Genomic DNA, 24,789 nt, shown 5'->3' with positions numbered 1-24,789 from the left:
TCTCTCTCTCTCTCTCTCTCTCTATATTTATATATGGAAGGCTCCATGTACTCATGAAAAGCTACCTGGAAAGATAGGGTAAAATTAATCCACTGACAGTAAGGAATAAATCTGGCCTAAAGCAACCATCTCTGAACTAAAACAAGCAGAGAGAGTAATTGGCTCCAGTTTGATAAGGACTCTTGACAGGCCTATCTGGGGTGGAGAAACAGGGGGACTTGATTCAGCTGTGGCTTGTTTGGTCCCTGGCTGCAGTTATTAAAGCCTCCCTTTAGCTGCTAAGTGTTAGAGGTAAAGTTAGGTCTAATAGATGCTTTAGCTGCTATCCAGAGACCTAGGGCCCCAGAAGCATTTCCCCGTATGGATTTTGTCTAGAAACATTTTTCTCTTGTAAGGGAACTTGTACGTGATGTTCTATTTTTGATGTGTTTTTAAGGTGTGTTCGAGTTCTATGTAATTTGGGCTACATGATTTTTGAATGAAATAAATACTTCAATATAGAATAGCCACAAGACTGGGACTGCCTGAAATGTCAGAACAGTTTTCCTGTATAACATGTCATTTCAAAATATTGCTGTAAGTCAAATGCTTTTAGAATATAATTTTCAGGCTAAGAATGCTTGTTTTCGTGTTAAATTAGGTTCCTGGTATGGAAATATTTGATTTATGTTGATACCATATATTGCTAAGGGAACTATTTTTAATTAGGGGTTTAGCATGACTGATTTTTCCAGACTTATTGGCTGCACCAGAGATGGATTCTTTAGGAAATTCTCTCACCGTGACTAGACAGCCTTGCTCTGTCTCGATTGTATCTAGAAAAAGCAACTTAAAAGCCTGTGTGTGCAAAATTAGGGATGGACTTGAAATGAAGTTTGTGAAGCTGCATAAAGAACAGCAGACAGCTAACAATGCTGAAATGGAAAACACTCACATTTGTTTAACACAAATCTCCTGTTTAATAAATCTTCCTAGAACAGCATGCCTCAGCCAGTTCTACCATAGCTGAGTGAGGAGAGGGATGAGAGACTGTTGGTAGGTAGCTTTAGCCAAAGGCATTATTTTCTCCTGCAGTCTAAACTTATGAACAGCATATGTCCTACAGGATGAAATTCTGCTGTATTTCCTACTCAGTGCTCATATGGAGATTTGCAGAATGCTTACCCTTAAAAGTTGCTAATCTGTTTGCTTTATCCCTATCTTTAAAAAACTGGCATCTATTTCAGATGCTGCTGCAATGCAACAGGTTTCATGGAACATAGGACAATATAGGATATTGGATACAATGGTTTTGGCAGGAACAACCCTAGGCCAAGCAGCACACGGTTATGCTGTCCCCTGGAAGTTGGTGTTCAGGGTGACCTCCCTGCTCGCCCTCCAGTAGAACCAGCCTGGGCACTGGGCAGTTACATTATTAAATGCACAAGTGGCTGCTTTTGTATAGGGCTAAACTCTAAGTGTTCCCAGTCCTTGTGCTTTGTGGTGCATTTCACAAATCTCCAGCACGTGGATTCATGTTATTATCTGGCATCTCAGCTTTCATTTAAAAAATAGTAAGTTTCTAGCCTCATGGTTGCAGATAAAAGCTTGAAAACATGAACCTGAAAGGCTCCAAGAGCAGAGGCAAATCAAAAGAACCCAGAATTTACTACTTTTAAAATCTCATAATTTTTAAGCTTATCTCATGATTTTGGAATACATGGCTTGGCAATATGGCTTACTAAAATCCTGATCCTACATCCTTTTCATTTCCTGAACTTGTTTCCTACATTCATCTCTTCCCTTTGGACATATTAAATCAATCACTTCCCAGCATTTCCCCCCGTCCCTAAAATATTCTGAGCCTGGTTCCTTTATCATATCACTCCAGTTTTACACCAATGCATGCTGAAATCAGTGTCTTTGCTGCAACATCATACTGGAGTAGCAGCATGAAGAATCAGACTGTCGTGATTTTTATTTAGCATATTTGAGGATTTTTTGCTTTTTGTTACACTTTAAAGGTTTTTATTTTATATATAAATACGAGAATCTGTTTTATGTTCTTCTTAGAGGCGCTTTTAATGTTCTGTTTCATCCACTTCTAAGACGTTCTTTCTACTCCACACCATTCAATACTATGTAATTTGAAAAACAAACAAAAAACCCAACACAAAAGCATTTACAATTATTTCAACCCCCTTTCTTGCAAACCCCCATTATTTCCATGTTTCCATAGTGATTTCCTTATTTTTATATATCTATTTCTGGAGAGCTGGGCTCTTTCTTCGACTTTTACATGCTTTCAATATATTGCTGAGGTGAGTGGAAGCTGAAATTAGGAGGCAGCAAGGAACACAAGGTGACACAGTGGCATATTATAAGCAGCATATTATTAATGTTGCCTGATGCTGCCCATTATAAGACCCTGTTTTCAGCTGCTTATAACTTTGCCAAACTATAGCTGTTTTGACTGAAATTTTTCATGCCAGGTGTCTGCATCAGGGTGTTTTGGGTTTTTTTGGAAAATTTCAGCCAGAATCATTTATCCATTTCTGAGAATGAGGCTAGGGAAAAATACATTTTGTCAATGTTAAAAAATATGTGGGCAACCATTTTTGAAAGTTTTAGTGCATGCCTATGTTTGGAGCAGGGTCTTGAAAATTGGCAGGGGGTGGCCTTTGTGTCAGCAGTGTGAATTAGGACAGGGACAGGTTGGACAGGATGGAGCAGAAGGGGTCAAAGCTTGGGGGAAATATACAGAAGAGTCTGTGCCCATTAGAGAACACTCCCCCCACAGAGCCTGGAATGGAACCCAAGATTCCTAAATCCCACCATTTCTCAGTAAGTATTTATTAAACTACTGGCAAAGTGTGCTTCTCATCCCCTTCTACAGCAAGTCCCCATAGAGGATGACAACCTACTAATGCTATCAGTTACTCCATTAGCTCAAGTGGCAGAGATCTCTGTGGTGGATCTAAAGGTTCCAGCCCCACTGATACCCCACATGGGTGTCAATATGATACCATGTAGTGGAATTTCCGTTTTTTTTTTAAACTGGGAAATTACATGAAAACAAACTATACTGAAAGAACATTAAGGTTGCAAACTCAAACACTTTAAAAGTTAGGAAATGCCAACATGAGCATTTCCCATGCAACCTTAATTCGGCCCTCTTGTGCACATACATTATGATACTGTATTTAATTACATGATCACATGCTACTTTTTCTATGAATAAACGTCAAGATCTCCAGAAATAAGAAGTGATTTAAAAACATCTAGGGCCATGTTCTGCCCTGATTTACAATGTGCAATCCATTCGCTTGTTGCAATAAGGTGCAAGTCAGGGCCAAATTTACACCTTAGTGTAGTCAGTGAAAGTAACTCTACGTTATTGTCCAAATCCTAGTCTGTGTAAGGGCTGGTCTGAATCACAGGCCCTGCATTTGTGAGAGCACAAGTGCTGCTGCCAAGTGGTTTGTCCCTAGGAACAACTCCCTGGAAAGAGATTAAGAACATACAGAGCCATGCCTTCCCCATGCTCTCCTCTCCTCCCAGACGGCAGAGGGGAGTATGCTGCATCCCCTAAAGGGCTGTAGCAAATTACCCTTCCCCCCACCAGCCCAACCAGGGAGCTCCAGGAGGCATTGCATCTTCCTGAAGCAGAATGACTCCAAATGCCACCCTCCCTCCCCGGGAGTGCTGTTCCTTCACATTGCTCGAATGCAGCACTCTGGCTCGAGGCCACAAGTTAACCTTGCACGACTTGGGGTGTTCTAAGGGCTTGATCCTTCAGTGATTACTCAGAAAAAAACTTCAGCTGATGAGGGGAGGGATAGCTCAGTGGTTTGAGTATTGGCCTACTAAACCCAGGGTTGTGAGTTCAAATCTGGGGGGGGCACTTAAGGATCAGGGCAAAAATCAGTACTTGGTCCTGCTAGTGAAGGCAGGGGGCTGGACTCAATGACCTCTCAGGGTCTGTTCCAGTTCTATGAGATAGGTATATAACAAGCCAAAGGGGGTTTCCCCCCACTGGTCTAGGACTGCCAAGGGTTAGATCTTAACATTCCTACTGTATAAACCTGAGGCATTTAGGCTTCATTAGAGACTGACACCACCCTGGATTGGTTTTGCAACAACTTCAATGAGGTTTTATGTTTACAAATCTAGAAGCACAGATGGGTTCAGATCCTGGTCCCACCTTAACCATAACTCTCAATTTCAGAGGCATCCTAGGTAGGAAGTCTGGCCCAGTGGTTAGGGCACTCACCTGGGATGTGGGAGTTCTGCACTCAAGTCCCAGTTACTTGGCCTCTCTATGGCTCCCTTTCCTATCTGTAAATTGAGGCTAACGGCACTTCCCTGTCTCACAGGGGTGTGATGAGGATGAATACATCAAAGATGATGAGACACTTCAATACTATGGCTACGGGAGCCATATAAGTACCCAAGATACACAGACGATTGCACATTTGGCCTCTCTCCATTATGCAGTGCATGCATAGCATTGAATGTACTAGTGCATGCTGCTCTTAAGAATCACTAAAACTGCACCGGGTTGGATGTGAGCCTTCTTTAATCAGTCTTTTCTATGGCTTATTTGACATTACATTATTAAAGGTCATATACTCAAGTGGATAAAAATATTTGCTTCAAATGGCAGCTGGTATTTTGAAAGTAATTATTGCTGCATCCTGCAATTCTAGTTTGTAAAGTGAGCAGTTACAGTAAATGTTTGCTTTACCTGTTGACCATGATAAAATACGGCTAAGAGGAACATTGCCATCAGTAGCAAGGACGCCTCCTTTGTGCCCAGGAAATCGGTTCTGGAAAGAAAAAAACCCAAAGAAAAACATTATTATTGATCGGTCAGTGTTTTATTTTAATCAGGGAGGGCTTTAATTTGGTAACCTACGTGCGTTTCTACAGTTTGTTGTGAAAAACCTTGGCATCTAAAAATATAACCAATAATAATTAATTCATCAGCACAAGACCGTAATTAAAATGTTCACTGTCTAATAACCAATGTGTTGAATGATTAAAGCGAGGCCTCCAATAGCAATCAGGAGATGCTAATCCTTCCCTTCCAACCGTGACAGAGAAGCCATGCATCAGTCACTCTCTTTGTGGTTGTGATCCCAGTGGCAGCGGTATGCAATGAACAGAATTGACATGATTAAATATATCCTTAAATGAGGTATGCACACTGCAGTCCTCTCCCAATCCAGGCTTCAGAGCTATGGGCCAGGATGATCTGCAGCACCAAAACCCACTTGGCAATGAAGAAGGGGGCCTATCACAGAGTGTGTTATGGCTACATGAGTCTCTAGTTTGCTTTGCCCTGGTCCTGCTGGAGTTTAGAGCAGCTTAGTGGCCCCAAAGGGTCCATTACACAAGCTGGGGCGAGCACAGTACACTCCTGCTGCATCCCTAGAAACCTCCTTTGGCTCCCAGCATGCCCTCTGTGCCAGGACCAGGGGACAGTACACAGGGTAGGAACTGGCTATGCTGGCTTTAGGCCAGCTGAGGCTACGTCTACACTACGGGGGGGGGGGGGGGATCGATTTCAGATACGCAAATTCAGCTACGGGAATAGCGTAGCTGAATTCGACGTATCTGATCCGACTTACCCAGCTGTGAGGACGGCAGCAAATCGACCACCGCGGCTCCCCCGTCGACAGTGCTTACTCCTACCTGGGCTGGTGGAGTACGCGTGTCGATTCGGGGATCGATTATCGTGTCCTGACGAGACGCGATAAATCGATCCCCGAGAGATCGATTTTCTACCGCCGATCCGGGCGGGTAGTGAAGACCAGCCCTAAAACCTCCTTTCAATGAAGGAATTCTCAGCTGGCCAGATACAACCAGCATCTTTTTGCTGGTGGAGCAGTGCAAAGGGTCTGGAAGAGTGGAGAGAATCTGACCCTATGTCTGGGATTATGACCTACAATCCTAACTTCAGCCGTTACAATATTTTGCATGTGCCTAGCACCTTTCATTCAAGGACTTCAAAACATTTTACACACATCGACAAAGCCTCCCAACACCCTTTTGAGGTAGATCAGTATTCTGTCCATTCTACAGCTGGGTAAGGAGAGGCACAAATAAATTATGTGACTTGCCCTACGTGTCTGGAAGTCACTTGCGAAGCCTGGAATAGAACCCAGTAGTTTGGACTTTGTCTTCTACTTCTAATGATTCTCCTGACCTGACTTGGTGAAATACTGCAAAAACATTGTTTACTAGATCCAGCTGAGAGAGTGATTTGAGTAGAAGACAAAGTCAGGACTACTGGGTTCTATTCCTGGCTTTGCAAGTGATTTCCAGACATCTGGGGCAAGTCAGATAATTTATTCGTACCTCTCATTTGAATTCCAAGTGGCTGTTTGGTTAGATTATGCTGAGGCCCTCTTTAATCACTATCGATGAATATTCACATAAATAGGCTTTGTTCACCCAAATATCTGGGAAATGTCACAGTTACAAAGTGAAGAAAGGTATTTGTGTATGAATAAAAGCAGACCCCATTAATAATTTCTTATTCTCCTGATGTTTTAAATCCTCCTGTCGAGACTGGAAACAATATCGTTTGACTAAGATGAACAATCAGAAACCATGAATAACAAATAGCAGGATGGATAAAATGAACAGTTTATGAGCAACTCATAACTTATACAAACACATTTTGCTCCAATTGAGCAATTACAACTAGATTTGCAAAAATCAGCTGTGTTTGGAAATGATTTCTAAATAGAAAAGAGAGCTAAAATTGTTGGATATTTTGTTGATAACCGATAACTTAATCATATCTATCTACCTGCCTGTCAGTCTATTCTATGGTAATTTTAGAATTGCAACAGGTACCTAGATCACTCTTTCTCTTGTGTCACAGTGTTATAAAACAATGGTTACATGGTTCAATATAATAGGTTTATTTTTTTAACCTCAACATACTATTCATCAGTTTGGCCCAAAACTCATATTATCAACAAACTGAAGTCATCCCATGAAAATCCATCTGATAATATTTCTTGATGGAAAACTAGTATATTTTTAATATGTTTAGAATATACTGCCTTTTTGTAAGAGTAAGCATCTCCTTAAATATGCCTTTTAGCAACCACTGCCCTGTAACAATTGGTATCTTCTCACTGTCATTCATGGTGCCTCAAGATTGTCAGGAAAACTGGTTTCTAATAGTAACACTCACTGTTAAGTCCCAATCAACCTGACCTCTTTTTTAAGTATCAGATGATTTATATTAACAATAGCATTTGTACATATTTTTCTACTAGATTTTTTCCCTAACAATCCAAGACTGGCTATGAACAAAGACAATTCTCTAATACATAACAATAAACCAACGGGCACACAGTACATGTCACTGTAGCTGAGGGTAATGTAAGCTGATAAATATCTTTGTAGTGCAAGTACATCTGTGCTAAATTGATTTGGATATATGACTATTTTCTCTGAAAACACAGAGAACACTATTTTCTCTGATATCTGAAGAAAAATTAAAATGTGGAATTCTCTGGATTTGGCCCAGGACTAGTCAAAAATGTGCATCATCGCTGGCAATTCTATCACTTTATGAGTGCTCAAGTGGCACTTAGGCCAGGTCTACACTATAAACGTACATCGGTATAACTATGTCGCTCAGGGGTGTGAAAAATCCACATCCGTGAGCGATGCAGTTATACTGACCTACCCCCCGGAATAGACAACGCTATGTTGACAGGAGTGCTTCTCCTGTTGACATATCTACTGCCTCTCGTGGGGGTGGATTAACTCCGCTGATGGGATAAACTCTCCCGTCGGGATAGCAGCATTTTCACTGAAGTGCTACAGTGGCCCAGCTGGGCCGCTGTAGTGTTTTAAGTGTACACCTACCCTCAAATACATAGGAACCCCAAGAAGCACCCCTTGCAATTAAGCTGCATTTCTTTTGGGAAGCAGGGCCCCAGAAGCAGTGGAATAAGCTTTCCAGTGAGATATACAACACTTCCTTCTAGCCCTGAAAGACCCAGCGATAAGGGTGAAATGATGGCTCAATGGTAATCGATGGGAATTCAGCTGTTTCATCTACACATTAATGTTGGGTATCAAAGACTACAGTAGGTAATTTTTAGAGATGGTTCAAATGTGGGGATTTGGAAGTCCTATTCCTGAGAAAATTCTGTGCCAAAAAAATTAGAAATTCTGCAAAATTGGCTGCACAGAGGTGGGAGATCCCTTCTCCCTCCCTGGGACACGGATCTCTGGGGCAGGCCCAGCCCTTGCACTGTGTCAGGATTGAGTGCAGCCTCATGGCCAAGTCCGTGTCCTGGGGCGGAGGGACTGCAGGGGGATCTCCCACCTCTGTGAAGCCAGTCACCTGTGCTCCTCACTGCCATGCTGGAGCCTTCTCATTTATTTATTGACAAATAAAATTTGCAGAATTTTAAAATATTGTGTGCAGAATTTTTAATTTTTTTGGCACAGAATTCTCTCAGGAGTAGGAGGTGCACATCCCTGGTGTCTTGGAGGGCTGGCTGAGGAAGGGCCAGTGGGGAGACTGCAAATCCACCTGTTTTTGTCCCCATGGGGCAAGGACAGAGCAAGAATGGAGGCTTTGGCAGCTTTAAAGTTACAGTAGCAGTTGTGGAGTACTTTGAGGAGAGTTTTCCTTCCCCTCAGGGCCAAACTTGGGCTACATGGGCATGGTTCAAAGGAAATATTTTAGCTCTTGGTGCGTATGAGCACACACATATACTACAGGCGGTTCATATGGCCAGAGAGTTGCACAGAATATTAGAGAATCACAATACCACTCATTTGAGATTTGAAATGGGAAGGATCTACACACCAAAACAGCTACAGCTTTATTTTTTTCATTTATGAGACCTATATTAAGCCTGCCTTGTTCTATTCGTGCATCTTCTTACACATATTGCACATATTGCTAGTTAATGAGATGTTTCCTGCAGCAAAGAGGTACTGACTTGTCTAGAAATGAGACGACTCGGGGTAAATTTTTTGTGTTTCTAAGGCCCTTTTGTCCCTTAATGTTTAATGACATGCCATTATATTCCTGGCACAGGACAGAAAATAGCAACACATGGCATGAATGAAAGGTAACTGACTGAGTAAATTAGCCATCAGCAGCAGGTAGCTCAGAGAAAGAAGATCATGCTTAAATATATCACCATGACATTTGGTGCTTGTAGCTTATTATCAGTATTATTTATATTATAGTAGCTCCTACAAGCCCCAAACAAAATAACTGCACAGCAAGAGAAAGCCTCACCCTGAAGGGCTCTGTAGAGGCTCACAAGTCTGCTCCTACATGTGAGCTAATGGATATAGTCCATTTAGCTCAAGCAGCAGCGGCTTCAGGCTTTCGATCTACTAGTTCCCAAGTTCAGTCCTTGCAGATGATCTGACTTATGGGTATTATTACACATGATCTAACCACTCAAGGGGGCTATAAAGTCACACTTGTGTTTGTGTGATTAACACATTCCATCTGTCCTGGGAAGCTCATGTTGAGAATACTGTACACAGTCCACAACCCCTGCATGAGCCACCTCACGTAATGACTGCCCTGGCCCTCAGGGATTGAACTCTGAATCTAAAAGCACGCATGCCTACTGCAGGGGCCTAAAGGACCAGCTCCATTAACTCACAGGCAATAGCATAAACCTCTATAAGTGGCCTGGCCACTAGAGTACAGCAAACACGCATACTGTGTTAATGTGGATTACCATTGCATTTTCTGAAGACCTCTAGTGCCATAGTAACAAGTAAGTCTGACACACTGTGTCATCTGAAACCCTCAGTCATTGTGACATCACAGTTCTTATGCCTCTAACATTGTTAATTAGTCTTGTGGATGCCCTAAACGTTAACTCTTTGAACCTTAAAAAGTAGTCATACAAAAAATGCTGCGGCTTTTATCTAACAAGCATCCAAAGTACTGATAGCAAAGGATCACATTAACATCATACCTAAAGCAGCTTTAGTACATTTTAAAAAGGGTTCTGAAGAAAACACGAGCCACTTCAAAAAATGTTTAACATATGGTGTTGTCTGGAATCATTATAGCTAAGTTCAAACTACATTCAGCATTTCAAATCAATCCCTTCTTTCAAAACTCATTTCTAATACAACATTTTCAGCCCTGTTAAAATTAGATGTCAGGCACAACCTTAACTATGGTGTTGCTACTCCACCATATTATCTGAGGGAAGTACGTTACGTACAATCTACATGCACAGACAGATTTTATATGTATATGTAAATTATGCTTACGATTTTTGCATTTTCTCTTAATTGACACTTATTGCTAATTACTATTTATAACTCCTGGTGAATGTCTGGCGTTTACTTTTTCTTTTTTATTTGAGTTGCCATAACATATGGATCACTTATTGACAGTTGAAACTATTTCCAATAAACTTGAGACTATCACTCCAACTTCAATGCCTTGTTGGTTTCTTAGCCAAGAATATATTGATTCTTTCATTAACGGTTGTGAAACGCTTTGAAATGTACGGTTGAAGAGCACCATATCAGAGCTCAGTGTTATTATTATTCATTCAGGGCCAGATTGTGATCCTCTTTTCCACACTGAGTAGCATATTACTCCAGAAGTTGTTCCTTTGACTCCGATGGGGCTATTAAAAGTGGAAGGTACTATTCAGCATGAGTAAGGAGATCACAATCCAATCCTTAATTATTAATGATTATTCAGGAAATGAAAGCAAGGATACAGTGCACACAGGGCTGTGCTTATGCCTGGTGAGTAGCACCTTACCACACTAGGAGTCCCTTTTGGAGCATGGCACTACTCATTGTGAGGAAAGGTGGCAAAACCCGGCCCATAAAAAGTATAACAACAATGTAACTGCTATCACTTACTCTCCATTGTGATGAAAGTTGTCGTATTGCAGGAAGAGGGAGGCATAAACGGTCTCAGTCAGCAGAGAATAGATTGCGATCATAATGAGAAGCACTGCCAACTTCAGAACAGAGTTGAGACGAAGAAACACTGCACAGGTCACCATTGCCAGGACACCGGTAAAGACAAAATACTGAAAACAGAGAGCATGAGTGGTCAGTTTCAACTTTATGAAGGCCTGAATTTTCAGTGTCCACTAATTGTGATCAGAACTTTAGAAAATTCAGCCCCGTGTCCTATTTGGGCACCAAAAATTGAAGCATCCCTGCGATAATTTAGGCCTAAACATTTATGGGGTATATATAGTTAGTAATTGGTGCAAAATAACTACAGGTAGTTTGTATGGAGATGGTCAGAGGAGGATTCCCTCTGTGCAGGAGAACTCTCTGCTTGCAGAAATCTGGCAGAGATGGCTCTGCCACTTCCTGTGCTAGCTACCGCACCCTGGGAAGGGCATTTCTCGAGCACAGTGGCGAGAGGAGAGGGCATTACACCTAGTTGCCCATTTGCAAATGGTCTCTCAGGGCATAAATTAGGTTTGCCCCTGGCAGTCCTTTCTTACACCAGGTCTGAGTGGTTCAAGATCATGGAGCCCCCACCTTGCAACATGCCCCCTCCATGCTGTCCAAGTGGAAAATCAAACCTGAAGGGATGCTTTGGTGTTGCAAATCCAGCAAAATTTCACCGCCCTCTTACAATGTGATGCCCAGAGCCTCATTCACTTCTCATTTTCTAGTACTTTCAACGTCTCGTTTTTCTTCATGACTACGCTTTTGTCAAACCATCCTTGCACTTGACGTTGTACATAGAGGAAAACATGGACCTGGCCTCAAACTGCTTACATTTGAAATGGCAACGTCAACACTTACAATCTGAACATCTTAGTGCCAATAAACCTCCAAAATATCTCTTTAGGAATATTATGCAATGGTGCCGAATTGGTTATTTTCATGTAATTTCTCTTATGCCACCTCTTTGCCCTCTCTTCTCCAGTAACATCGTGCCACCTAGAAATTAGTTGCATACCAATGGCAACATTATGACACTGCCATGTGCCTCTTTTAGAGCAACATACTTGTTTTATCTACAGCCAACCGGTTCAGTTCTGCTGATGTGTTTGCTCCCAATGGAAGGAAGAATCCATCTGCTTCAAAGGCACAGATTGGAAAGAAAGCTGTGGCAGTTGAGTCACTGAAGTTCTTTTTTGGTGTGTACAATTTATTAGCACACTCCATTGACCTCCTCTGACTTACATTTATTTTTGTGTTTTATTGAACCCAGGAATAATCTCTGGGTGCATTTACAATTATTTAAAAGTCTATAATGCAAACAACAATGAAACATTGACAAAAGTCAACTCAAACAGGAGTTTGAGCCAACAACAAGTGTCTCATTCTCACTGTCTAAGATCCAGGTTTAGCCAATCACTCAGGCATCTCCTTTATTCTCATTACCTTGAATGGAACATAAGGATGTGCATAAGCGCTTGGCTCAATAGGGATATGAGCGAGCAAACAGGCCTCACAGGTGTGCCGATTGCAAAACCAACTCTTCTTTGGCCTTCGCCATAGCATAGGACTTCAAAATGTTATTTTGTCATAGCCACCCTAGTCTCCTAACACTGCATATGTCTGCCAAAGTTCACCTGCCTATGGAAGTGATCTGTGAGAACAATGCAAAGGGAGGGGCATTCAGGAACCACTGTATCAATAATAGAGGGCAAAAACTGGTTGTAATGTCCTACAAGAGCATCAGGTTGGTTGTAACTTTCCATTGGGTTTTCTACCAGCATGTTGATAAACACTAAGATCTCAACAAGTTTAAATATAAACTCAGAAATACCTCAGGATAGGAGCAGATATCTGTAAAAGATTCAGAGGAATTGAAAGTCTGATTCTTAAAGGGTATTTGTTTGTCAAAATCACACCATAGCTGTGGATTAAAAAAAACAACAAGTTAGGGATGTATTTAAACTGAAGTTACCCACTATACTGTTCCCTGATGACCAAAACCCCCCATTGAGTTAGGTGGACATAGAGCAGGGAACTCTTTGGTTTCCAGGTGTCCACATCACAAAACACACCACCACCACAACCAGGGCCGGCTCTAACTTTTTTGCCGCCCCAGGCAAAAAAGAGCGCCGCCCCGCCGTAACACCCCCCCAGCGCCTTGCCGTGCTGCTGAAACCCCCGGAGCGCCTCGCCGGGCCGGCCAAACCCCTGCCCCCTGAGCACCGTGCCGCCCAAACCCCCGGAGCGCTTTGCCGGGCCGGCCAACCCCCCCCCCCCCCGAGCGCCGGGCCGGGCCTTCCAAACCCCTGCCCGAGCACCGGGCCGGGTCGGGCCACTCAAACCCCCGCCCCCCGAGCGTCTCGCCGGGCTGGGCCGACCAAACCCCCAGAGCACCTCGCCGGGCCGGCCAAACCCCCGCCCCTCCCCAGAGCGCCGCGCCGGCCAAACCCCCGCCCCGAGCGCCGCGCTGGGCCGACCAAACCGCCGGAGCGCCAGGCCGCTCAACCCCCCGCCCCCCGAGTGCTGCGCCGCCCAAACCCCCACCCCCCCGAGCGCTGGGCCGCGCCGCCGAAGCCCCCGTTTCCCCCCCCCAGCGCCGCGTCACCGGCGCTGCCCGGCCAAAACAAACAAACAAACAAACAAAAAACCCTCGAGCGCCGCCCCGCCGAACAATAAACCAAACAAACAAACACCGTGAGTGCCCCCCGCCACCCCAACATTGGCCCCCCCTTCTAAGGTGCCACCCCAAGCACGTGCTTGGTCGGCTGGTGCCTGGAGCCGGCCCTGACCACAACTGGCTCCCTTGCTAGCAGCCTCAGCAGAGAATCCCAAGGCTGAATGGGTAGGAAGATGTCTAGGAAGTCTGTGTGCAACTGTCTATTGGCATATAAAGACCAAACTCATTTCACAAGATTAGATTAATTAGATTAAGAGTAGATTAATTAAACATACCCACTTTACATGCATAGATAGATATTTTTGCACACATAAAAGTTATGCACCATTTTGACGGCATACACATTGCACTAAAAATGAGAGTGTTGTCCTAGCAGATATGGGCCAAATTCCCATAGCTTCACTGGAAGTTTGGCTTGTGCATTCAAAAAACAGAATTTGATCCTAAGATTCCGGGAGTGATGAGGGGAAATTAGAATGTTGTACTGGAAATAGATTTATCTGATATAAACTCAATAGATGTTTTAAATAGAGTATTTTAATTAACATATATAAATCAGCTAAAATCTAAACCAAATGGCAGTTTGAGATGCAATATATAGAAACAGAAAAATTCTGTAATGATTTCATATCTTAAAAATGAAGTCAGAAGGAGTCACTTGTCACACCTGTTAATCCAGTCTGGATGTTTATTAGCAGGCTAATACTTACAGGCTAAATCCCCTCTCACTCCTGGAAACAGAGTTAGATAGTTTGTTTAATGAGGTCCGATTTCCTATAATTAAATTCTAATGACGTCTCAACTTGCAACTCTCCTATTTGTTCTTTTAATAACGGTGGTCTCAGCAATGCAGTACCATCCTCTAGGATATTTGTGCAATCCTCAGTGACAATTAATAGTTTATGTCATATAAGTTCATATGGCATTCGTCAGAGAATATCTCTGTTTGCACTATAGAGTCCATGAGAACCACTTTCGATATCTAGTTAAAAATGTGCAGGCTTAGAGGTGGTATCTGAATATTCCCCTAGGTATGGGTGAACCAATTTGGAGAAACATAAAACCCACTTGACCTTCTGATGAAAGCTTGAAGCAAAACCCAAATCTTTTTTGTTAGAAAGAATTTAATTATTTTTTTTAATTCAATGATTCGTGCCCTTTTTAACTGGTGCTGTGAACTTAGCAGATGCATTTGGCTGCAAAGATGGAATGATCTATGAGGTGCAATTCAATAGTAAGTACTAGGATCAACCAGACACAACTCATGGGCATGCTGCAATACCCCTGTGAAATTTTGTATACCGTATATACTCATTCATTAGCTGAATATTTTTGGTAAAAAAGTGATGCATCAAAGAGTGGGGGTCGGCTTATAAATGCCACTTCCCGCAGCTCCCATTGGCTGGGAACGGTGAACCGCGGCCACAGGGAGCTGAGGGGCTCCATGCCTGCAGACACTCCAAGTAAACAAAACGTCCTGACCTGCCAGCGGCTTACCCTGATGGCTGGGAGCCAAAGTTTTCCAACCCCTGAAATAAAGGGTCAGCTTATGAAAGGGTCATACAGTTTTTGCTATTTTTACCTATCCATTTTGGGGGGTCGGCTTATAAACGAATGGGCTAATGAACGAGTATATATCAGGCCAAATATGAAGCAACAGCAATACACTAGCTAGAAATGTTTATCACAACCGTACTAACTATTGGTACAATGGTAACACAACTATCATCTATTTGCCCATTTTAGAAGCAGAAGTCATATAAGATTATATTGCACCATTCTCCTGGTAATAATCTAAATACCATGCATGAAATCTTGGCCCTACTGAAGACAATGGGGACTTCATCTATAATGGTAAGAATCAGTGGTCACATTCTTCTTCCTGCCACTATCCTTCCTACCACTGGCTACATGATATCACAAAGAAATTGGAAGGAAGTCATCGCACACCAGTAACCATCTGTCAATCACAGTGGAATGACAACAGCAGAACACAGGACGGTCAAACCACAATGGTGACATGCATAAGGGTTTGTTTCTATGAAAAGTGAGCGTGTGGCAAGCTGGGGTGTGAATTTACCTCGCTGTAGCCTGCCACACATTCACTGCCAAGTGGAATCAGCTGCTGCGCTCTAAAAGTTTCATAGTGTGCTTTGATCTACCCTGCTATGAAACAGGAGTAGATTAAAGTGCACTAGGGAACTTTAAGTGCATGGCAACAGGGCCCGCATGGACTGTTAGCGTGCTGCAGGCTGGATTTACATCCCAGGTTGCTATGCACTAACTGTTCATATACACAAGCCCTAAATTAAATTCTTGGTTATTCATAGTCAGAGGTTTGACTTCAGCACGCAAGCCTTTGTCATTTCACCTCATTGTGGCAACGTTTCCCCATCTATCAAAATAGGGGGAAATAATAACATGTGCCTATCATATGGTGGCTTAATTAGTCATATTTTTGGAAAGAGCTTTCAGGTCTTTGTCTGGCAGGAGTTATAAAGATACAAATAGTAAAATCAAGCAGGTAAAGCACTTCAAGATCCTTGGTCAAAAGGTACTTTAGAAGTGGAGAGAATGATGAACATATTATATTCACACAGTGAGATTTCAGCTCACCCTAGGGTGATCAGATAGCAACTGTGAAAAAACGGGACGGGGGGGGGGAGTAATAGGCGCCTATATAAGAAAAAGTCCCCAAAAATGGGATTGTCCCTTTAAAAACAGGACATCTGGTCAGCCTAGCTCACCCTGAGCGCAGACTTCAATGCTGGTTGGACTGACTGACCTGATTATCTGACCCATTTATCTGAAGGTTGCTGGTGCCTCTGATGACCTTCAGATAGTCTGCGCACACTTGTATTTTTCAGTTACACAGGGCCCTTTTCTATAGGGCTCGTCACCACACAATCAAAGCACTAACACTTAGTATCTAAGCACAAATGCTTTACAAACATTGATTGCTTACTTTACAGATTGGTACACTGACAGAGAGATAAGCTAAGTGACTCACCAAAGGTCACACATTGAATAAATAGCCAAGTTAGGAACTGAAACTAGGACTCCTGACTTCTTGTCTCTTACTCTAACCACTGGACTACCCCACATTTGATCCATTCTTCCACTGGTAATGCAATGGTGTTTTCTTACGTTATCAGTCAATAGCATTGCTTAGAAATCTAATTTACAACAGAGTTGCAACAGATGAGAATCCTGTTTCCTTTTATTTGTGATCATTATTTGGAATATTAGTTCTTAAGAAACCACATCATCACAGCAGTAGACCATAAATGGTTTGCAAAGCACGGGACATGTTGAGCAGAAAGCAGCAGATGGGATTTTAAAATAGATAATCCTCATAAGGGAGAAATAATTATGCATTTTAGAAAACCATATTTTAAACAACTGATTGAATTTCCTGAAGCGCTTCAGCTTTGTCTTTTATATTTAAATAATGGGTGGCTCATTACCACATTAGTTAGCAAGAAGAATAACAGGAAGAATGATATGATTTAATAATTCATAAAAAAGCTTTTCCGGTATACATGTACCACCCTCCCTTAGTCCCTCTGATGCTTACAATATTTATGATGGCTCCCAGAAAGTTAATCATAATGGATGCAAAAATGATCACATTCCTGGCCAAATAGGTCTCATTAATCCAGCAGCAAGTTTTCCGTAGCACTAGGGGTAAACATTTATAATCCTCTGCAGTGGTGATTAGAACAAGAGTGGAGTGCAGCATAATCAGAATGGAAAACTGAATGACCATTGGCATCATCCTGCAGGGAAAAAAAAAGAAAACCCAACAAAATATTAAAACAATACCACTTAGTATTAAAAAAACAGACTAGTAAACAGCTAGTTAGCATTAGGAAATAAATACTAGTTAGATCACAACACATTTTCCCTTCCTTTTCCATTGTTTTTTTCTCTTAAAATCAGTTGTTCTAATGACTGGTACAATTAGCCCCAAGAAACATCATATATGCTGTGGACATCCCAGTGAATACAAAGAATTGTTTATATTCCATATGGCTGACCATTACTTCACTTATTTTATTATCCCAGCTTGCTAAGCAACTGCTGTCAAGGCAACATTCCACTGAAATTACTACCAATATCTCTCTACGCATTGGGTGTTCGAGTGGTAGAAATATCCTTCTTTTCAGGCCTCAGTGCTTCTCTTTCAAGATGCTTTCAAAGCCAATCTACTCATGCTCTAGGATCCCAGCTCTATTCATGTATAAGCTAGTAGTTATACAACTAGGCTGGTTTAGCTGTAGACAGTTTAAAACAATGTTTTTTGGCATATAGAGCTATGCACAGGTGTCTTAAAAATCTAGCACTTATAGCGTGGTAGATTTTAAGGTGAGAAGGGACCATTGTGATCATCTAGTCTGACTTTCTGCATGACACAGGCCACAGCATTGACAGAAAGGTAAGACTTACCTTGTTGTCTGTATCTACATTTTAATATTATGCCCAAGACCATAGCAGTTAAACACCATATGGAATTTTAACAATCATAATAATCAATCACTTGTTTTCATAGAAGCCCTTCAAAATACAGAGTACATGAAACTGTGCTCAGTGATCCTTACATTGGATTTAGTAGAGCAAGGTTAACTAAAAAGTGCCCTCTGGCATATTCTCCATGTATTGCTCTCTAGTCTGGTCCTTAATCAAGTACTGCCACATACACATCCCACCCCACAGCCTGTGATATAATAAATATTGTTATACTCACATGCATAAAGACCTATAGCTCCTTTCCAGTTCCATTTTTGATACCTTCTTCTGAATTGTTTAGTTTCTCTGGCTTAGGTATGGGACTTGAAATTAATGGGACTGCTCATATGCTTACAGTTAAGCAGGTGCTAAAGTGTTTTGCTGAATCTGGGCCAAAATGCGCAGCACTTTGCAGGATCAAGTTCTTAGAGTCTATATGCCATATTAGTACCAATTTCTGTCTTCCTTTATCTTTTTCACTCTTTGGGCTAGATTGTTATCTCAATGAAACCTGTGTAAATCAGGCGAAACTGCATTGAAATCAGTGGAGTTAAACTGGTATTGATGGCCAAAAATCTTCATTAACACAGAACTAAGGTTGCCTGTTGCTGCCTCATGCCCTTCCACAACATGGAGTGTGGCTAAATATAAACCTCTGACACGCCAGTAATTCCATTAGGGGAAAGCCTCCTGTAGTAGAGAGGGCTTGGAGCGCTGGGCCTGGTGCAAAATCTGAGATCTGAAGCAAAGTCAGGCCATGTATTAAAGCAGATGCTTACAAGTTCACTGTCCAGTATGTGAACTTGGCAAATTTGTTGCTAGTGTACTAGGCACTAGATATTTGTGTAATTATATTCCAGCTAATACCCCACCCCCATTCGCTCCTCTTTCCCCCTTCCTCCCTTGCTCACTGCTTCTCCCCTCTCCTCCCTCCCTGTGTGGGTCATGAGGGACTCTGCTGCCCCATGCAGGTAGGAGGTGGCCCTGGCTGAGTAGGGGCTGGCCCAGGTGATGACTCGGCGCCTCACCTCTTCCCCCCTGCAGTAACTGGACTTTGGGTGTCTGCTCAGTAGATCTGACTGGACACCATCAGGTCCCCTTTTTGACTGGACTTTCCAGTTGAAAACCGGAAACCTGGCCACCCTAAGTGAAAGTAACATCCCAGAGAGAAACCTTAGGGCAAGAGTGAAGTAACACAGTCTGGGGGAATTTGTGTGGAGTAAGTGAAGTGGCCGAGTGTAGGTCAGGTGTAGTTACAACGTGGTCGCTAAGCCTGTCCTAAATGTGACTTTTGCCTTATTGAAGAGAAGGTTGTGACAGTTTCCATTGCAGTGCTCATGAACCCTGTCCCTCTCTGTGCTCAGTATATGGAGGGGTACTATGGTTGCTACCATGTCACCAGGGTCAGGTTTGGGCATTGCTCAAAGAGGGCAGTGTTAAGGTTGCATGGAAGGGGGTCGTGTGGGAGGCAATAGCTTAACTTTACACTTGCTCTTTGTCAGCTGTTTAAGTGAAGCCACCCTCCACCTCTCATCTGCAGACTCCGTCACTTGGGGGCATTAAATCCAAATCCAAAATTTCCCAGATTTGGGGGTGTTTGGATTTGGTGTTCAGATGTGGCCTATACAGAGAAAGTTCTGAATTGCAAACTCCGATTTGTGGTTTGGGTCTTTTGCAATTACAAAGTGGCTAAGTGGGGATTCACCCTAGACTAGGAGGTGGAGGATTTGCAGATAGGAGGCAGCCCAATTGTGCTGATGTAAGAAAATCATAGGAGGAGGGAGCTGGAAGAGGCCTGAAACCTAAAACTCTTCATGGGGCCCTGAAATAGCTTAGCACTGGCCCTGCTTACAGGTGCCTCGAATAGTTAAAAATATTTTTACATAATAGCCCGTAAATAAATAGCGATATCTATGTAAGAAAAGTGCGTACTTCTTAACCAAGGCCTTGGCATGTTGAGAATGAGAAGTGTCCTGGAAAACAGACTAAACTAAAATGCTTGCTGATATTCAAAAGGAAATGTATGTTGTGAAAAAACCTAAGGACATAAACCAGGGTGAGCAAATAATCAACAGCAGAAATAGATGTAAATAATAAGCACGCTACACGTACCCAAAATGAAATAGAGCCAAGCAGAGAACCTTAATCATGTCTATTATTAACGTTAACTTATATTTACTATCCATTTACCTTTTATAGAAATATTTTCATTTTCAATGTAATAATTTAGCTATAGTTTGCTGATAAGGAGATATTATACACTAGTTAAACTCAGTTGAGTCTTAAATTTGTTATTTGTACAATTTCTGATGCAGTTTTAATCATTCTGAAAAATGGTATTTATGGGACAATTGTTTTACTTAGATAGGATGAAATAATGCACAGCTTCCAACATTATTCATCCTTGTCTGACACCTTCTATTAAAATTCATGCGATAATCTCTGAAGTGTAAACCTGGTGTAAGACTTTGAACTGGCAGGCAACCATTTCAGAATAATTTACTTTAGTGCAGGTAGCAGTTGGGATTCTCAGAAAGAATAGGATTTCATAAAATAGAGATGTTACAGACAATAAAAATAAAGATACTTCTGATGAAATGTGCCTAGACAGCTAACTATGCTTTGTTACAATTTAATAACTTTTGGTCAACAGTGATTATTTGCAGTGACCCTCAACATAAGCAAGCAAGAGGGTAGCTTTTGATATGGGAAAGTTATTTTACAAACTGTTTTGGATGATTGGATGATTTCAGGAAAAAAAGTTCTGATCTAGTGAACTGAAATAAGACTAGCAACAGAGTTACTTTGCCTGACAGCCTTTCTGGTGGTTTTTATTATGGCATATTATTAATTGTGATTATTATTATTATTACTTAGATCTGTGAATAATGGTCACTACTATTTTTATTCTCATGCCAGTGTTTCCATTCTAAACACCTATTTTCCCCTGCACTGGAATTTTTTATGTGAACTTAGTGAAGGAGATAGGTACTAGCCTATTTGATAACTAGGAACTAGTGAGTGGAGTTCACCAAAACAACAAAAGCCAGGTGAGGGAGAAGCCGCAGAACCCAGAAATCAACAGATTGTGGGAGACAAAAACCGAGAAAACAGAGACGATGTACAAACTGTAGGGTCAATATGAGGAATTCAGAGGTGGACACTGAGCAGAGAACCTGGATAATACCCACTGCTCCAAGCAGGAGTCCAAGGAATCAGTAGATGCTGCCCAGAGATACTCTGCCTGGATAGGCGAATGGCCCAAACACCAGGAAGAGGGAGAGAGATGCTCGAGACTGAAGACATCTGTTTATCCACAGAGCACCAGCCGTGCAGCTTTTGCTACAGTGCCACACACATGTACTCATCCCTGACATGGGGGGACCACCACTGAGGATGGAAAGTAGTTCAGTCTCCAGGGTTCATTAAGTCCATTGTAAAGTGCATATCAGGTGAAAAAAAAAAAGACCTTTTAAAACTAGATAAGAGTGTCTGACTAGGAGTTTACATAACAGAACATACGGGTCAGCTGAGCAAGTAACATGCATTTAGATGGTGGTCTAGGTAAATATTTGAATGGTTCAGCTTTGTGCAAAAAACGGCCTGTGACAGAGTCTCAGAGCCCGGGGGAAAAATCCTGTCAATAAAATATTGTTCTCAGGTATCCAGGACCCAACTCCAGAGGACACTACATTAACCCCAGGCTACACCCACACTCACATGCATTATGCTGCAGTGAGTTCCTTTCTGTCCAAGGGAAACTGACTGAGATCCCCTTTGGAGCTACACCATTCCAGTCCTATATCAGCCTGAAAATGAGTAATATGTCATCTGTAGGGAAACACATGGTGTCTCTGGGGTGTACTCTATCGATTCCCCAGGGACCTAGCATGCTCCAACTCCTAATGAAGTCAATTGGAGTCTTTCCTTTAACTTTAATGGGAGTATGATCAGGCACCAAGATACCAGACCGAACATAAGGTTATGCCTACACAGCAAAAAAGACCCATGACACTGAGTCTCAGAGTCCGGGTCAACTGATTCAGACTCATGGGGCTTGAGCTGCCAGGCTAAAAAAAACCCGATTCATTCTGAGACTGAAGTTAGCCTTTTTCATGGTTGCATCACATTGGTGGCTCATAGTCATCCTGTGATCAACCAATACATCCAATTCTTTCTCCCCCATTGTTGATTCCAACTGATAAATTCCAAGCGTATAGCAAGAATTCTTATTGTTAGACCCTAAGTGCATGACCTAGCACTTCGCACTATTAACTTTCATCCCATTTCTATTACTTCAGTTTTCAAGGTCATCCATATCTTCTTGTATGATATTCCGGTCTACCTCTGTATTGGCATTTATTAACAGGCTCCCACTTTTTGTGTCATGGTCATTAATGAAAATGTTGAAAAAGATTGGTCCCAAGACAAATCCTTGAGGAACTTCACTCATAATCTCCCTCTGGACTGACAGTTCACTCTGTTTTATCCATTCCATCACTTCTAATTTCTTTATAGTCTATCTTGTCATTAATATACAATGCTACTCCACCACCTTTCCCTTTATTTCTGTCTTTTCTGAACAGCATATGCCCTTCAATATCTGTATACCAGTCACGACTACTAGTCCACCACGTTTTGGTTATCCCTATAATATCCGGTTTCACTTCCTGCACCAGTAGTTCTAGTTCCTACATTTTGTTACTCCGGCTCCTTGAATTGGTGCACAGACATCTTAGTTTTTTTTCTGTTTGGCCTTGCCTAGATTCCTCACTAGATTAGGTACAGTCATTTTACTGCTAGTATCACCTACCTGACTGTTACTGTCAGTGGTACTGGTACTATCTTTCCACTTGTTGTCCATTCTCCTGCCCTCTTGTTCCTTTCTTCCTTACTGTATCCTCTTTTACTTGAATTTCCTCCCACTCAATTTTAGAATCAGGCATGGAGGTTACATGAGCATCTCCCAATCATCTCCCCAGAATTCCTAGTTTAAAGCTCTTTTAATTAGTTTTGCCATCCAAGAAGTCTATTACCCTTCCTACTCAGGTGGAGTCCATCCCAGACCTCTGTCCAGGAATGCCTCCCAGTGGTCAAACCTCCTGAAAACCTCCTTATAGCACCACTGCTTGAGCCATATGTTGACCATCATAATCTTGGCTCACCTTCACTCTTCTCCTCTAGGGACCCATAGAATCCCTCTGAAGATCACCGGAGTCTCCATTTTTTTTAGTGTCTTCCCCAGCCTGGCGTAGTCTTCCTTGATGTGTTCCAGTGAGAATCGAACAGTATCATTTGCTCTCACATGAAGGACAGTCAGTCGATTCCTTCCCACTCCAATGAGAATCCTCTTCGGCCTTAGGTCCACATCCTGTGTCTTAGCTCCTGGCAGACAGCACCCCTGTCTGTTCACCGGATCAGCTCTGGTAACAGACCTGTCTGTTCTTAGCAAGGAGTCCCCCATCACGTAGAAACTACCTCTTCCTGTTGTTGATGTGATTCTCCGGCCTTCCCCCTTCTGTTATTTTCTGGCTGCAAGTTTTCTTGTCTTTTGTTCTCGCTTTCAATCTTCTGTGCATCATCCTCTAGCCTCCTGGGGCTCCAAACTCTGCATTATCTGTATTATCTCTTTCCTTCTTCTTGTAGGACTAACTGCTCTTCTCTTCTTTCTTGCCCTCCCACCTTCCTTTACTGCCTGCTGCACCCCTTCATTTTCCAACTCAGCAAACCTGTTCCTCAGGTCCCTCTATTCCTCACTTTCTTCATCCCGAAGTTGTCAGGGTCTTAATGTGCAGTAGGGCCAGTCTCCTAGCAATCCAATGAGCAGAGCTGGCTCTGACAGAAGCTGTCTCATTGACTGTCCCACCTGACTGGTTGAAGGCGTCAGCAGGCTGATATTTAAGCTCAATAACAGCAGCAGTCCAGTGGCTGCTCAGTGCATTCCTCGCCTGCAACTGTGCTTGGTCCTGTACCTGCCTCCACTATCTCTAGTCTTGCTTCCACTTCTGATCCAGCCTGTCCCTGCTCCTGCTCCAACCCTCAGCTCCTTCCTGACCTCTGACTCCCAGCTCAGACACTCAATTCCACCGTCTTACTGCAACTCCAGTTAACCCTTTGGCTTCGGATTTGGTTTCTGACCCCCAGCTAAAACTTCTGCTACACCTTCCAACTCTGATTCCAGTTAACCCTTCAGATTAGGCTTTTGTCTCTGACTCCCAGCTATGATACTTGACTGCATCCTCCCCATCTGGATTCAGCTCCAACTGGTAGGGTCTTGCTCCAACCACTGGGCAAAACAGCCCATGGCTCAGTTGCTGACAGAAGTCTACCCTCACAGTACTCTTGTCCAGTTTGCATCTGCAAGTCTTGAGTTTTCTCCTCAGCCTCCTTTCTCCTTCCTCCATCATTCACTCAAATCCCCTTCTAAATTCAACCAGAATGTCTAGATGCATCTCCAAACCTCGGGTCTTCTCTTCCATCAGATCTATCAGGCAGCATTTCATAGAAATGAAACACCTTTCAGGTATCCTCTCCAGAATATTCATCCCGCAGCTTCCACATCCGGTCATCTTCACTGCCTCTTCCATTCATTGGGTCTTTGTATCTCTCATAACCTTCCCTCCTTAACTCCTGTCAAAAAGAAGGAAAAAAGCCACCCACACCACACC

At 42.5% G+C, this 24,789-nt stretch overlaps 1 protein-coding gene across 1 annotated transcript in view; it reads right to left on the bottom strand.

The window, feature by feature from the left end:
* The window catches only part of ADCY8 (adenylate cyclase 8), a 187,671-nt gene that overhangs the window by 18,695 nt on the left and 144,187 nt on the right, over nt 1–24,789 (bottom strand). The window contains exons 10-13 of the mRNA XM_065398532.1: nt 17,190–17,391; nt 12,767–12,856; nt 10,885–11,057; nt 4,727–4,808 (exon numbers count right to left, since the gene is read on the bottom strand). Of these exons, the coding sequence (XP_065254604.1) occupies nt 4,727–4,808; nt 10,885–11,057; nt 12,767–12,856; nt 17,190–17,391 (547 nt within the window). The remainder of the gene's footprint in view (nt 1–4,726; nt 4,809–10,884; nt 11,058–12,766; nt 12,857–17,189; nt 17,392–24,789) is intronic.

Source organism: Emys orbicularis, chromosome 2 (assembly GCF_028017835.1).
Source record: "Emys orbicularis isolate rEmyOrb1 chromosome 2, rEmyOrb1.hap1, whole genome shotgun sequence".
NCBI lineage: Eukaryota > Metazoa > Chordata > Testudines > Emydidae > Emys > Emys orbicularis.
This window is presented reverse-complemented; position numbering and strand designations above follow the sequence as displayed.